The sequence below is a fragment of the Eubalaena glacialis genome, chromosome 3 (assembly GCF_028564815.1).
Source record: "Eubalaena glacialis isolate mEubGla1 chromosome 3, mEubGla1.1.hap2.+ XY, whole genome shotgun sequence".
NCBI lineage: Eukaryota > Metazoa > Chordata > Mammalia > Artiodactyla > Balaenidae > Eubalaena > Eubalaena glacialis.
This window is the reverse complement of record NC_083718.1, coordinates 63034441-63051499: the sequence shown is the minus strand read 5'-3', so window position 1 is coordinate 63051499 and position 17059 is coordinate 63034441. Positions and strand designations below refer to the sequence as shown.

General features: G+C 34.4%; 1 protein-coding gene and 1 long non-coding RNA gene across 2 annotated transcripts in view; one reads left to right on the top strand and one right to left on the bottom strand.

Annotated features, from left to right (window-relative positions):
- Positions 1-9549, bottom strand: part of KIFAP3 (kinesin associated protein 3) — a 163380-nt gene extending 153831 nt beyond the window's left edge. The window contains exon 1 of the mRNA XM_061183116.1: positions 9259-9549. Coding sequence (XP_061039099.1) covers positions 9259-9290 — 32 coding nt within the window. The 5' untranslated portion in view covers positions 9291-9549. The remainder of the gene's footprint in view (positions 1-9258) is intronic.
- An 83-nt stretch (positions 9550-9632) lies between these two features.
- LOC133087981 (uncharacterized) overlaps positions 9633-17059 on the top strand; it is a 75777-nt gene continuing 68350 nt past the window's right edge. The window contains exon 1 of the long non-coding RNA XR_009700472.1: positions 9633-9724. This is a non-coding gene — a long non-coding RNA (uncharacterized LOC133087981). The remainder of the gene's footprint in view (positions 9725-17059) is intronic.

The window sequence follows — 17059 nt, the reverse complement described above, 5'->3', positions numbered from 1 at the left end:
TATCTAATGCATAGAAACCAACACAGAGTCAAGGAAAATGAAGAAACAGAGGAATGTGTTTCAAGAAAGAACAAGATAAAACCTCAGAAAGAGACCATAATGAAACAGAGATAAATGATGTATATGATAAAGAGTTAAAAGTAATGATCATAAAGATGCTTGCTAAGTTCAGGGGAAGAATGGATGAACAAAGTGAGAATTTCAACAGAGATAGAAAATATAAAAGTACCAAATGGAAGTCACAGAGTTGAAGAACACAATAATTGAACTTAAAGATACAACAAAGGGCTTCAACAGTAGACTCGATGAAGCAGAGGAAAGGATCAGTGAACTCAAAGACAGGGCAACGGAACACACCCAGAGAAGCAAAAAGAACAAAAAAGGGGTGAAGACAGCTTAAGGGATTTATAAGCTAACATCAAGCAGACCAACATTTGCAATAGAGGGGTCCTAGAAGGAGAAGAGAAAGGCGCAGAAAACTTATTAGGGGCAGAAAACTTATTTGAAGAAATAATGGCTGAAAGCTCCATTAACCTGAAGAAAGAAACAGACATCCAGATCCAGGAAGCCCAGAGAGTTCCAAAAAAAGATGAATCCAAAGACAGCCACAACAAGACACATTATAATTAAAGTGTCAAAAGTCAAAGGAGAGAATCTTAAAAAAACAGTAAGAGAAAAACAACTTGTTGCATACAAGGGAACCCCCATAAGACTACCAGCAGATTTTCAGCAGAAATTTTGCAGGCCAGAAGTAACAAAATATATTCAAAGTGCTGAGAGGAAAAAACTGCCAACCAGTTTTTAGTCTACACAGCCAAGTTCTCCTACTGAATTGAAGGAGAGATAGTTTTCCAGGAAAACTTATGAAAATATAAATCTCACTGGTAAAGGTAAATATGTAGTAAAACTCAGAATAATCTAAAATGTTGTAAAGGTGGTAGGTTGATCACTTATAAAGCTAGCATGAAAGTTAAGAGATAAAGTAGTAAAAATAACTATAACTACAAAAATTTGTTAAAGACACACAAGATAAAAAAAATGTAAATGGTGACATCAATAACGTAAAATGAGGGGAGAGTAAAAATGTAGAGCTTTAGAATGTGTTCAATCTTAGGGTGTTAACAAGTTGAAATAGACTGTTATAAGTGTTTTTATGTAAGCCTCATGGTAACCACAAAGCAAAAACCTATAGTAGATCCACAAAAGATAAAGAAATCTAATGACACTAGAGAAAATCTGCAAATCACAAATGAAGAGAGCAAGAGAAGGAGGAACAGAGGAATTACAAAACAGCCAGAAAACAATGAACAAAATGACAATAAGTACCTACCTATCAATCATTACTTTGAATGTAAATGGACTAAATTCTCCAATCAAAAGATACAGAGTGGATAAATGGATTAAAAAACATGACCCATCTACATGCTGCCTACAAGAGACTCACTTCAAATGCAAATATACACTCAGATTGAATGAAGGAATGGAAAAACGTATTCCATAAAAATGGAAATCAAAAGAAAGATGGGGTAGCTATATTTATGTTGGGCAAAATAGACTTAAAGACTGTAAAATAGATAAAGACTGTAATAAGAGACAAAGAAGGGTATTATATGATAATACAGGGGTCAATCCAATAAGAAAATAAAACATTTGTAAATATTTATATGCCCAAAATAGGAGCACTTAAATATATAAAGAAAATATTAAAAGACCTAAAGGGAGAAATACACAGCAATACAATAGTAGGAAGAGACTTTAATACCTCACTTTCATCAATGAATAGATTACCTAGACAGAAATTCAATAAGGAAACATTGGCCTTAAATGACACATTAGACCAAATGAACTTAACAAACAAACAGAACATTCCACCCAAAGGAACAGAATACACATTCTTCTCAAGTGCTCATTATACAGTCTTAAGGATAGATCATACGTTAGGCCACAAAACAAGTTTTAATACTTTTAAGAAGACTGCAATCATATCAAGTATCTTTTCCAACCACAATAGTATGAGGCTAAGAATTAATTACAAGAAGAAACTGGAAAATTCACACATAAAGATTCATCACATACTACTGAACAACCAATGTGTCAAAGAAGAAATCAATACCTTTAAACAAGTAAAGGTGGAAATACAACACACCAAAACATAAAGGATGCAGAAAAGCAGTTCTAAGAGGGAAGTTCATAGAGATAAATGCCTACATCAAGAAACAAAAAAATGATCTTAAATAAACAATCTAACTTTACATCTTAAGCAACTGGAGAAAAAATAACAAACAAAGCCCAGAGTTAGTAAAAGGTAGGAAATAACAAGGATTAGAAGGGAAATAAATGAAATAGATACTATAAAGACAACAGGAAAGATCAATGAAACTAAGAGGTGGTTCTCTGAAAAGGTAAATAAAATTGACAAACCTTTAGCTAGGCTAACCAAGAAAAAAAGAGAGGACTCAAACACAGGCGTACCTTGCAGATATCGCGGGTTCAGTTCCAGATCACTGCAATAAGGTGAGCATCATTATAAAGCAAGTCATGTGAATTTTTTGGTTTCCCAGCGCACATAAATGTTATGTTTACACTATACTGTGATATACTAAGTGTGCAATAGCATTATGTTTAAAAATCAATGTACATACCTTATTTTAAAAAATATTTATTTCTAAAAAATGCTAAGCAGCTGTGCCTTCAGCAAGATATAATCTTTTGCAATAGTAACATCAGTGATAACTGATCACAAATCACCATAACAAATATAGTAATAATGAAAAAATTTGAAATATTGGGAGAATTACCAAATGTGACAGAGACAAGAAGTGAACAAATGCTGTTGGAACAATGGCACCAATAGACTTGCTTGGCTCAGGGTTGCCACAAACATTAATTTATAAAGAATGCAATATCTGCAAAGTGTAATAAAGCAAAATTCAATAAAGCGAGGTATGCCCCATAAATAAAATCAGAAATAAAAGAGGAGACATTACAATTGTCACCACAGAAATATAAAAGATCTCAAGAAACTACTATTAAAAATTATACTCCAACAAATTAGACAACATAGAAGAAATGGATAAATTCCTAGAAACATACAACCTCCCAAGACTGAATCATGAAGAAACAGAAAATCAGAACAGACTGATTCCTAATAAGGAAATTAAATCAGTAGTCAAAATCTCCCAGAAAAAGCCCAGGACCAGATGGCTTCATGGGTGAATTCTACCAAACACTGGAAGAATTAACACCAATCCTTTTCAAACTCTTCTCAAAAACTGAAGAGGAAGGAACACTCCCAAACTCATTTAATGAGGTCAGCATTACTGTTATATCAAAACCAGACAAAGACACCAAAAAAACCCCCAAAAAAACAAAAAAACAAACCTGATGAATACAGATGCAAAAATCCTCAACAAAATGCTAGAAAAAAAGTATTCAACAATACTTTAAAACAACAATCATACACCATTATCAAGTGGAATTTATTCCAGAGATGTGAGGATGGTTCAACAAACACAAATCAATCAATGTGATACACCACAAACAAAATGAAGGGTAAAAGTCATATAATATCATCTCAATAAATGTGGGAGAAGCATTTGACAAAATTCAACATAGATTTATGATAAAAACTCTCAACCAAGTAGGTATAGAGGGACGAAACTCAACACAATATAGATGGTATATGACAGGCCCACAGCTAACATTATACTTATGGGTGAAATATTGAAAGCTTTTCCTGAAAGATCAACAACAAGGCAAGGATGCCAACTCTTGCTACTTCTATTCAACATAGTATTAGAAGTGGTAGCCAAAGTAATTGGGCAAGAAAAAGAAATGAAAAGTATCCAAATCAGAAAGGAATAAATAAAGCCATCACTATTTGCACATGACATGATATTATATAAAGAAAATCCTAAAGACTCCACCAAAAAACTGTTAGAATAAACAAATTCAGTAAAGTTGCAGGATACAAAATCAATGTATATAAATTAGTTGCATTTCCTTACACTAATATGAACTACCAGAAAGAAAAATTAAGAAAACAATCTCATTTACAAACGCATCAAAAAGAATAAAATACCTAAGAAATAAATTTAACCAAGGATATGAAAGACCTGTATATTGAAAACCATAGGACAATAATGGAATAAACTGAAAAAGACGCAAATAAATGGAAAGATATTCCATGCTTATGAACTGGAAGAATTAAAATTGTTAAAATGTCCATACTATCCAAAGCAATCTAAAGATTTAATGCAATTCCTATCAAATTCTCAATGGCATTTTTCACAGAAATAGAACAAAAAAATCCTAAAATTTGTACAGAACCACAAAAGAGCCTGAATAGCCAAAACAATCTTGAGAAAGAAGAACAAAGTTGGCAGCATCATGCATCCTGATTTTAATCTATATTACAAAGCTACAGTAATCAAAACAGTATGATATTGGCATTAAAAACAGACACACAGATCAACAGAAAAAATAGAGAGCCCAGAAATAAAGCCACACATATATGGCCAATTAATTTATGACAGAGGAGCCAAGAGTATACACCTGGGAAAAGACAGTCCTTTCAATAAACAGTGTTGAGAAAACTAGATGGCCATATGCAAAAGAACAAAACTGTACCGCTATCTTACACCATACACACAAATCAACTCAAAATGGATTAAAGCCTTGAATGTAAGACCTGAAACCATAAAATTCCTAGAAGAAAACATAGGCAGTAAGCTCCTTGCCTTTGGTCTTGGTGATGATGTTTTGGATCTGACACCAAAAACTAAGGCAACAAAAGCAAATATAAACTACTGGTACTACATCAAACCAAAAAGCTTCTACAGAGCAAAGAAAACCATCAACAAAATTAAAAGGCAACCTACCAAATGGGAGAAAATATTTGCAAATCATATATCTGATAAGGGATTAATATCCAAAATATATATAAGGAACTCATACAACTCAATAGCAAAAAACCAATCTAAGGAAAAAATGGGCAGAGGATCTGAACAGACATTTTTCCAAAGGATATATATAGATGGGCAACAGGTACATTACATAAAAAGGTGTTCAACATCACTAATCATCAGAAATATAAAATCAAAATTGCAATATCACCTCACACCTGTTAGAATGGTTATTATCAGAAAGTCAAGAAATAACAAGTGCTGGAGAGGATGTGAAGAAAAGAGAAGCCTGTGAACTGTTGGTGGGAATTTATATTCGTTCAGCCACTATGGAAAACAGTGTGGAAGTTTCTCAAAAAATTGAAAATTGAACTTCCATATGATCCAGCAATTCTGTTCTGGGTATTTATCCAAAAGAAATGAAAACACTAACTCAAAAAGATATATGTACCTCTATGTTCACTGCAGCATTATTTACGATAGCTAAGACATGGAAGCACCTTAAGTGTCAATCAATGGATGAATGGATAAAATATATGTATATCTGTGTATACACCCACACCCCACCCCCCACACACACACACTGTAGTATTATTCAGCCATAAAAAAGAAGAAAATTTTGTCATTTGCAACAACATGAATAGACCTTAGGGCAATGTGCTAAGTTAAATAAGTCAGAGATAGAAAAACAAATACCATATGATCTCACTATTTATTTTTATCTAAAAATAAAGCAAAACAAACAAAACCTGAACTCACAAATACAGATAACAAATTGGTGGTTGCCAAAGGTGGGAAGTGGGTGAAGTGGGTGAAGTGGGTGAAGTAGGTGAAGCTGGTAAAAAGGTATAAACTTCCAGCTATAAAATAAATAAGTCCTGGGGTTGTTATGTACAGCATGGTGACTATGGTTAATAATACTATATTGTATATATGAAAAACTGCTAAGCGAGTAAATCTTAAAAGTCTCATCACAAGAAAAGAAGAGTGACTGTATAGTGACGGATGTTAACTAGACTTACTGTGGTAATCATTTGGCAATATATACAAATACTGGATCGTTATGTTGTACAACTGAAACTACTATAATGGTATATGTCAATTATATCTCAATTAAAAAAAAGATTTCAACTCAATGACCTAATTTTACACCTTGAGGAACTAGAAAAAGAGCAAACTAAACAACAAGCTAGTAGAAGGGAGGAAATAATAAAGATAAAGACAGAGATAAAAGAAATAGAGAATAGAAAATAGAGGAAATCAAAAAATTAAAAGTTGGTTCTTTGAAAAGATCAACAAAATTGACAAACCTTTAGTTAAACTAAGAAAAAAAGAGAGAAGACTCAAATTACTAGAATTGGAAATTAAAGTAGGACATTATTACTATTATCTCTGACCTCATAGAAATAAAAAAAAATACTATGAACTACCGTAAGCCAACAAAGTAGATGACCTAGATGAAATGGACAAACTCCTAGAAATTCACAAACTACCAAAACTGACTCAAAAGAAATAGAAATTCTGAATTCCCCCAAAATAAGAGATTGAATCAGTGATCAAAAACTTCCCAACAGAGTCCAAAACCAGATAGTTTCACTGGTGAATTCTACCAAATTAACACCAATCCTTCTCAAACTCCTCCAAAAACTAGAAAAAGAGGGAACACTTCCTAATTCATTCTGTGAGGCCAGCATTACCCTGATACCAAAGAAAGACAAAGATGCCATAAAAACAGAATATATTTTTGAATATAATTTATGAATATCCTTTATGAATATTGATGCAAAAATTCTTACCCTTCTGAAGCTTATAGACCAGCAGGAAAGACAAACAACAATAAAATAGTAAGAGTGGGAAAAGACAAGGTATTAGGTATCATGGAAGCTAGCAGGTATATCTGACCTGGATGGCAGATTGTGGGGTGGGAAAGGGCAGCTCAGGAAATACCTTCTAGAAAAAGTGACATTTAAGCTAAAACAGGTAAGATGAAGAGTTAGCTGGATAAAGAACAAGGCAAGTACCAGGCAATGGGAAGGGCACTTGGAGTCTAACACTGAAACACACAGGGATCTAAAAGAAGTTATTTCTGTAAGGCTGAAGTATGGAATTGTTGGGGGCAGGAGGGGAGCAGAGAGAGATGAAGCTGAAAAGGTTGGTGCTCTAACTCTAAGAGCAATGGAAAGCCATCAGAGAGTTTTAAGAGGCAAAAAACAAAAAACAAAACCCACTAGATTAACTGTCTATTTATTTGTGTGCATATCTGACTGAGGATATGAACTGTGTCTATTTAATCATTTCCGCAGTGATCAGAACAATGCTAGGCATGGACTAAGTATTTGGTAAGTATGTATTAAGCACTATTGAATCAAAACACTAATGGGTAGCAGAACAAAAAATGAAACCTGATTTTTGATTCTATAATCTATTACACATGTAAACATATAGAGACTATAGATTCCTCAGTGATAGCTACAATGAAACCACTGACATTAAATAATTAAAATTAGAATGAATCAATTAGATTGAAAACATACTGCCCTCTTGTTAAAAACAAAATAATAAAAGTAAAAATATTACAAAAGGAATGAATATATGTAATTACTATCAAAGAATCAATCATTAAAATGGAATGTTCTGTTATATCATAAGCCATCGGGCCTATATGATTATATGTTGGATGCACATTTCTAAACTGAAAGCAGGCAATGCAAACTATTTATATTGTCAAAATTACACAAAATTGAGAAGTGTATATTTCAGCCTTTCCAGATTCTGACCTTATTTTACTTCAAACATTATAGTGACTCATCTGATTTTTTTGTTGAACTCCACATAATTTAGCTTTAGAAGTAAGCAATAGGTTGAGAATTACAAGTCACAGGATGCCTAAGGGACCACAGGATACCAGAATCCTAAGAAAAACTATTTTCTGGCACAACTACATTACATGAAAATAAGCTAATGGTGTCATAGCGACTCTTTGCCCTAGAACAACTTTGATTTTAAAGTTGAAGGAGAATTTCTTGTTTTCTTCTTTCACCAAATTTTCAATCAAGATATTTTAAATGACCAATGTAAGTAAAATGCAGTGAGGAAATAAATGCTGACTATATACTTGTTATGATTACATATTCTTTTTTGAAATTTTTACTGATAAGCTCTGGTTATGTAACAGTTTCAGGTATATTTCTATAAAATGGGACAGGCAGGCAATATATGCTTCAGGCCTGCAAAGACAGCGAATACAGTTGGTTGCTTGATTGATTTTACAATAATTTCAATCCCTTTTAAGAGTCTATTAAAGGTTAGATCTTTCTGTGATGATCAGGGCCCTGCCAAGCTGGGATAAATACATTCAGTAAAAGTATACTATGAATTGAAATGATGACACCACCTTACATGCATGTTTTATCTTTTTAAAACATTTTCATATTTGGTCCTCGTACCTATCATAAAGTAATACTTGCCCCATTTTTAGATAAGGAAACTGAGTCCAAAAGAATACATGTGACTTTCTAGGGTATTTACACAATCAGTAGCAGGGACTTAGCTAAAAATGGAGACTCCTAATTAAAATATTTTTTTGCATTGGATCCCTGCTAACTCTTGGTCCAGTGAGAGGTATTCTTTTTATGAGGGATGATCTTATCTTTGACCTGAGTCAAATAAATAATCCCAACAGATTACATTTTTCTTTAAGGAGTAATTGATACTACAAATATTTTTAAACTAAAGAAATGATGGCCTGTTTCATGTCAAGCTCCTGAACAAACCTCTTGATAATTATGAACCTCCTACAAAAATTATACTGTATACATGGCAGTGAAATGGATGAGGAAAGCAGAAATAAACTGGAAAGCAACATCTCAATCCAGTCTCCCATTAATTAAAAGCCACCACTTCTTTCCCCTTCATTTCAAAACCCCATGGCAGTGAACCCCAAATTGGAGACATAGGACAGAGGCGCCAGAAGACTTCAGTTCCAGGCTCCCACAGGATTTATCTATTAAAGGAAAATGGAGAGTCGGAGTATCGGGGAAAAATAGGAAGACGCGGTTTACTCCGCCCTTCGCTCCTCTACCCTGAACAATGTAATGTAGCAAGGAAACCATCTGCAATGCTGTCAGGACCCCGCTGAGTCAGGTAAGAGGCTGGAGAAACCCGCACCCCCTAAGGGCCCCTTCCTCTTTTTAATTCACCTTTCCCTCCCCCCACTTTCCGTGATTTCTCCCCTGTCTCCCACCCCTCTTCTAAGCTTTGCCCAGTGACATCTCACGGCCAACCCAAGAACCTTTTAAGAATAACCTCAGGGTCCGGGCAAGGAGGGTAGGACCGAGCCTTGGGGGGTCGTCACCTTTTGAGGTATCTGGCGTCCTCCCCCTGCATGGCGGCGGCGACGGCGGCGTGGGGAGGATGGGGATGTCTGAGAGAGGCCGGCGGGGCTATTTCCGGGGACGCTGGCCAAAGTACCCCACACCCAAAGGCGATGACAGTCCTGAGGCCTGCAAGGCGGGGCAGCTACAGCGCTCTGGTTACCAGGGTGAAGCCGCCGGCTCCTCCCACGGCTCCTAGGCCCCAAAACGCTGGCGCTGCCCAGACCCGCCCAGAGCGGCCTGTATGAGCTCCGCCTCAAAGCGCATGCGCCTGCTCCGCGGCGCCAATACGCGCAGGCTCAGTATGCGGTGCTGGCCTTTAGGACTAATCTGACGCACCCTGGAGCGGAACGTGAAGATATTTGCTGCAGATTTCAGCGCGCGTGGTTAAGGAGTGGCTCCGTGGTCACCGCCCCCTTGAGGATGGGAATTGAAAGAGTCATCCCGGTCAGTCGAATTGATATTTCAGGTCCTTCGCTTGAAAAGAGGGAAAGGAAATCCGTTAACCTTTTAATTAGAGAATGCTCTAGAGCAGTCAAGCCCTCGGCTGGTAACCTGTAAAGAAAGGTTTGTATTTGGGGCATTGTAGAAAAGGAACTGCACTGATTGCACTGAGAAGCTGGAACTTGTGCAGATAGGCTGACCCTTACGAAATGAATACAATTAATATCAACTTTGATCGAGGAGCAAATCTCTCACTTCCATTTTGGTATCCTAAATCTAGAATGCACCCCTGCCCCGCGCACACACACACACACACACACAGCTCCTGAAATTACAACTCCTAAACTAAATATCCCTAACTCGGGGTACGTTTGGAATCATTTCCTCTAAGACAGGCAACTGTTGGCAATTCAGGCCATAGGGCCAAAGGGCTGTTTTTCTGTTTTTTGTTTTGTTTTGTTGTTTTTTTATTGAAATATAGTTGATTTACAATGTTGTGCCAATCTCTTATACGAAGTGAAGTAAGTCAGAAAGAGACAAATACGATGTGATACCACTTATATGTGGAATCAATAGGGCTGTTTTTGGACCTTAGCAAGTAATGTCCTCTTTTTGAGATCTATTCCCATGGGCTCAGCTGTCTCATCTATGCAAATGACTTACGTTCATTTATTCAATAAATATTAATTGAGGGCCAGCTTTGTACCAGACATCAAACCAGGCTCTAGGGATAACAAAGGAGGCGTTTCTACTCCCACTTCTCACCTGTCCCTCTCTTCTAGTTCTATATTTTTAGTCACCTTGCACTGTGTCTACACCATTGTTCCACTGCCTTTTTCAGATGCAATAAGTTAATGCAGTGCACTTCATGGAACATTAAATATAGACACAGTCCATACCGACTAAGAGAGATTTTTATCGCCCACCCATTCACACAGGCTACACTATTTCTGTCAGTGTTGTAGTCGTTCTTCCAGTCTTCCAGGGAAGACTGTATGGAGCTAACTTTGACATCTTTCTTTGTATCGTGCCCTCTTATTAAACTATTTCAAAATTTTATCTTTTCTTCCTTCAAGGTATTCCTGCAATCCAGCTTTCTTCTCCATTCTCACTTCTACCTACTAGCCTAACCATTTCAGACTTGGAATACTGTAATTCTTTCCTAACTGGACTTCCTATTTTCTGTTTTTGTTTTTTTTTTCCCCCCTAAATATTCATTCTCAAAACTGATATAAAATTTTACAAATTATCACTCATAGCTACATTACCTTAAAACCCCTACAATACCTAATATTGCCAGATCACAATATCTATTAAAATTCATAGTTTATATAATAAGCATTCTTGCAGTATAAGCTCCTTGAGATCAGAGATTTTGCTTTGTTTACTTCTGTATCCTTAGAACAGCATCCAGCTCATAGTTGGCACTAAATAAATATTTGGAATTGAGAAAAATGCATACTTGAGCTTGAAACAATAACAACAACAAAAATCTAGAGGAAATGCCCAGAGGCCAGAAAGGAAGAACTGAAAACTAGATCAATAAGGAGATAAACTGAAACTGGGCCCGAACTAGAGAAGCTGTCAGTCTATAGCAGGAACAGTACAAGATGAGCCTAGGCATTTTATTCTTGAAAGTAGGAAAATACTAATGGTATTGTGTCCAAAAGACAGTAGTCAATTTTGAGATAATTTGCCTCACAAGGAATAATTACTGTGGTTGATTTAACACATAATAAAAGTACAGGAGTCCATAATGATACTCAATGACACATAGAAAAACAGAAAAACAAAACCTCACTTTCATTGAAGGTAATGACTGCATCAAATTCTTACTCTGAAACTTGGTAAAGGAAATAATTAAGCATTTAATCCAAGCCTTTTGGAAATAAACCATAATTTACCTCCTCTTAATGAGGGAAAGCTCTTTTTTTTTTTTTTTTTTTACAGAATATTCCTGCTAGTACTGGAACAATATAATTATAGACAGTTACTATTTTGCAAGCCCCAAGAAGTAATGTACCTGATTGATTTATTATAAAATAATTTAAAATGTGGTAGAGTTTTACCCCACAGATTACTTGATAATTCTAAATGGAAAAAATGTTACTTTACAATGGGGAGATCTAGCTATCAGCATTTTAAACAAGTAAACTAGGCATCATTAGTAGTCACAGTACCTGATAGTATATGCAATAGGAAGCACACAAGATCACCTATTAAGTATTCTTGCCAAAAATTAACCTGAATCTAACTAAACTGTCAGATCTGTAAAAAATTAATAAATGAAAATCTCAATTAAATAGAGTTGGGAAACAGAATGGGGAGTTCTCATGCCCTGTGATGATAGCAGAGCCCAACAGAAAGAAGAAAGACTCCTTTCCTGTCAAGTTCTCAGTCAGTGAAAAGTCATGGACTCTTTATTTACTATAGCCCTCCCAACTTCCTTTTCCTCTCTATAAAAGCATTGCCCTGTGGGGCACTTGCAAGTGGTTCACTGCGATTGCAGACCCCAAATTACAATGCTCTGCTGAGCCCAAATAAACACATCTTTGCTGGAGAAATGTGTGGCAGTCTATTTTTGTTTCAAACAGATCTCATATGCAGAACTAAATAAAGAAGATAGCCCAAAGAGTGGGGAACATACCCAATTGGATATCAAGATATATCATATCAGAATAATAATTACAAGGTATAGTATTGACATAGGGAGAGAACACAAGTGAAACAAAAAAGAGAACCAGACCCATGCACATGTATAAACTTGAAATATGACAGAAGTGAATTTTCAGATCATTATGGGAAAAATGTATTTTCAATAAATGTTTTTGAGACAATTGTTTATGCATGTGTAACAAATTAAATTGGATCCCTACCTCATGCCATGTGCAGAAGCTAATTCTACATTGAATAAACACGTAAGTGTAGAAGAGAAAACTTTGAAAACATTCAGAAGCAAATATAAATTATCTTTATGACATTCAGTTAAGGACAAATTTTAAAACAAAATACAGAAAGCACTAGAAATAAGATTGATAAATTCACTCCATTAAAATTAATAACTTCTAATTATTAACCATGACACCATAAAGTAAAAAAAGATAAGTTAAAAAATGATGTGACCTATTTGCATCACATGAAAACTAACAAAGGATTAAATTGACTGCTTCAAGATCCACTATGAATCAAAAAGGAAAAGACAAACAACCCAATGGGAAAATGGACAAAGAAGAAAAAGACAAGTTAGGATTAGCAAGATAAACAAAACAAAACAAAACATGAAAAGATGCTCCATCTCAATAGTAATCAGGAAGATCTCAATTAAGACCATAAAAAGATACAATTTTACACGGACCAGGGTGCAAAATTTAAAAAATCTAACAATACCAAATTCTGGTGAAAACGTGAAACCCTGGAAATGATTTAGTAAACATTTCAGGTGTGAGTGTTCATTGCAAACTACCACTTGAGAATAAAATGTCTTCATTATCTTGTAAAGTTGAACGAGGATATTCTCTAAATTTCTGCAATTCTACCCCTAGTTATATAACTCAGAAAATTCTAGCATATGTGCACAATGAGATTTGTTCCAGAACTGTCAGAGCAGTGTTGTGCATAATAGAAAAAGAAAATCTGAAAAACAACTCCAAAATATTTTTGCAGGAGAATGGATAAATATGTTTGAAATAGTCACACAATACAATATTATGCAGCAGAGAAAGTTAATGAACTAGAACTATACAGATGACATGAATGAGTATTAGAAACATTATATTGAATGAAAATAAATTGAAGAAGATTACATACAGTATTTTTTAAATTGTGGTATAATTTGCATACAATAAGATGCATTCTTCTTGGTGTGCAGTTATGCATTTTGACAAGTACACGAGTCATGTAACCATTACACAATCAAAAGACTGAGCAATTCTATCATCCCCCAAATTCCTCTCTGTTCCTTTGGAGTCATCCTGTTCCCCCAACATCAGGCTCTGATAAATACTGATGTTTTCTGTTCCTATAATTTCCCTTTTTCCAGAATGTCATCTAAATTTAAGCATATTTGATGTAGCCTTTCGAGTCTGGTTTCTTTCTCTTAGCATTTGGGGGCCATCCATATTGTGTTTCATTAATTTATTCCTTTTTTACTGTCAGCTAGTGTTCCATTGTATGAATGTATCACAGTTTATTCATTTACCACATTTGGGTTGTTTCTAGTATTTGGGAACTGTGAATAAAGCCACTCTAAACATTTACATACAGGTTTTTGTGTCAACTAAAGTTTTCTTTTCTCCTGAAAGCAAACACCTAAGAGTAGAATTGTTCAGTTATATAGCAAATATATGAATAACTCTGTGAAACTGCAAAACCGTTTTCCAAAGTGGTTGTGCTATTTTGCATTCTCACCAACAATGTATGACTTCAGCTGATACATATCCTCACCAGCACTTGGTATTATCAAGTTTTTAATTTGTTTGTTTAATCAAGTCATTCTAACAGGTGTGTAGAGATATCTTATTTGATTTAAATTGTATTTAATTTTTAAATTAAAATTTAAAAATTTTAATAATTTAAAATTTAAATTTAAAATTTAAAAATTTAATAATTTAAAATTTAATGGTATAAGCATATTTCATGTCCTTATTTACCATTTGTGTACCATTTTGGGTGAAGTCTTTGTTCAAATATTTTGTTCATTTTTTATTTATGTTTTCACTAGCCTAACCAAACTGATGAGAGAGATAGCAACAGATACTAGATCTGAAAGATACACATCATTAAAACTGAGACAAGAAATAGAAAATGTCAAAGCTCTGTATTTTTAAAAGAGATCAAAAACCTAATTACAGTTTTTCACACAAAGAATATTCCAAGCACAGCTTTACTGATTAATTCTAAGAAATAAGTTCAACTTACATACTCATGCAGAAAATAAAGAATGAAGGAATATTTAGCAACTCATATAAAAGGGTCAGCATTATCCTGCCATCATATTCAGACAAATATCTTTAGTGAGCATATATGTAACAATCTTTAACAAAATACTAGTAAATTAAATCAGCAATATATTAAAAAAATACAACATTGTGACCAAATGGGGTTTAACTCAGAATGCAAGGTTAGTTTAACATATGAAAATCCAATAATTTACCACATTACAAATATAAAGGTGAATAACCATATGATCATGTCAATAGAGGCAGAAAATGAATTTGACAGAATTTAAAAACCTATTAGAAAACTAAGAGTAGAAGGTGACTTCCTCACTCTAATAAAGAATATCTGTGTAGGTTTATTTCTGGGCTGTCTCTTCTGTCCCATTTGTCTATGTGTCAGGAAGTAAGATGCCTCCAGGTATGCTATTCTTTCTCAAGATGGTTTTGGCTATTTGAGGCCCATTTGATTCCATATAAATTATAGGATTGTTTTTCCTACTTCTGTAAAATAAAATGCCATTGGAATTTCGATAGGATTAGATTGAATCTTTAAATAACTTTGGGTAGTGTGGAAAATTTGACAATATTAAGTCTTCTAATCCATGAACATGGGTTGTCTTTCCATTGGTTTTTGTCTTCTTTATTCTCATTTATCAACGTTTTGTAGTTTTCGTTGTATGTGGTTTTTACCTCCATGAAGTTTATTTCTAAATGTTTTTTTTTTATAATATTGTGAATGGGATTGTTTTCTTAATTTCATTTTTAGATAGTTTCCTGTTAGAATACAGAAATACAACTGATTTTTGTACGTTGATTTTGTTTCTTGAAACTTTTTATTGAATCGTTTACTCTAACAGATTTTTGTGGAATCTTTAGGGCTTTAAAAATATACAATCATGTCATCTGCAAACAGAAATAATTTTACTTCTTCCTTTCCTATTTAGATGCCTTTTATTTTTCTTGCCTAAATGATCTGATTAGTACTTCCAGTACTGTATTAAATAAAAGTGGCAAGAGTGGACATCCTTGTCTTGTTCCTGATCTTAGAGTAAAAGCCTTCCATTTTCCACTGTTAAGTATGATGTTAGCAGTGGGCTTTCATAGGCGGCCTTAATTATGTTAATTTCCTTCTATTCCTAGTTGGATGAGCATTTGTATCATGAAAGGATTGAATTTTGTCAAATGATTTTTCTGCATCTATTCAGATGATCATATGATTGTCATCTTTCTATCAATGTGATGTATATTTATTGATTTGCATATATTGAACCATCCTTGCATCTAGGGATAAATCTCACTTGATCATGGTTGTATGGTCATTTTAGTGTGCTTTTGAATTCAGTTTGCTAGTATTTTGTTGAGAATTTTTGCACCTATATTCATCAGGAGTCAGGCTGCATTGCTTTGGGAAACCTTCCTGTTAATATCAGTTTGCTCCTTCTGCAAAACTGTACCTCCTAGAAGCTTTTCTTAAGTTCCAGACTTAGTAAAGTGCTTTCTCTGTTCTCCTACTGCATTTACTGTACTTTATGAACATGATTTGTTTATGAGTGATTCAAAAGTTTTAAAATCACGGATTTAAAATTACATTTCCAGTCACAGTTCTTGACACATAGTGATAACTAACAAATGGTAGCTGCTGCTTTATCAGATACAATTACAGCTTTCAAGAAGCACATAAAGTACTCACCATGTATGTAAACAGATAACTTGACTGTCATAATGGCAGTGTGAAACAAGTAGAATGTTGGCACAAAGAAGGAAATAATCCACTCATGGTGGATAGAAGCTTAGAGTAGGGCTCAAAAAGGATGAATAAAAAATTGCTTATCAGAGAAACATAATAAGGATATCCTAGGAAAGGGCAATAGTATACACACAATATATAAACAATAGTATATATACAAACATATGAAATATCATTATATATTTAGGTAAGTGCAAGTAGTTGAGATGGTTAGGGAGTTAGGTTTGAGTAGGAGAGCAATGAAAAATAAATGTGGAAAATTCAGGAGGGGCAAAATTGTGGAAAGCCTGCTATAAGAGAGTATGGTATTTGGGTATTCTCTGCACACATCGAGAGCCATGAAAGCATTTTAATATAGAAAAATTATTTGTTGAAATTTATTATTTTAGCAATATTAACTGTTCTATATTTTATCCACACAGCAAAATAGAACAGAGATGTAAGAATTACATTTTTTATTCTCCATATATGCTGCTTTTAAATTTCAATGCTGATTTGCTTCAGAAGTTCACAGAAAATCGTTTCTTACCTTGTGACTGCCTTTGGGATATCATGAAATGGCCATTGTGGTCCAAAGAATCCACATCCACTGGCTATTAATGTGGTCATCTTCTCACTTTTCAAATAAATTTGAGCTCACATTGCACATCTTAA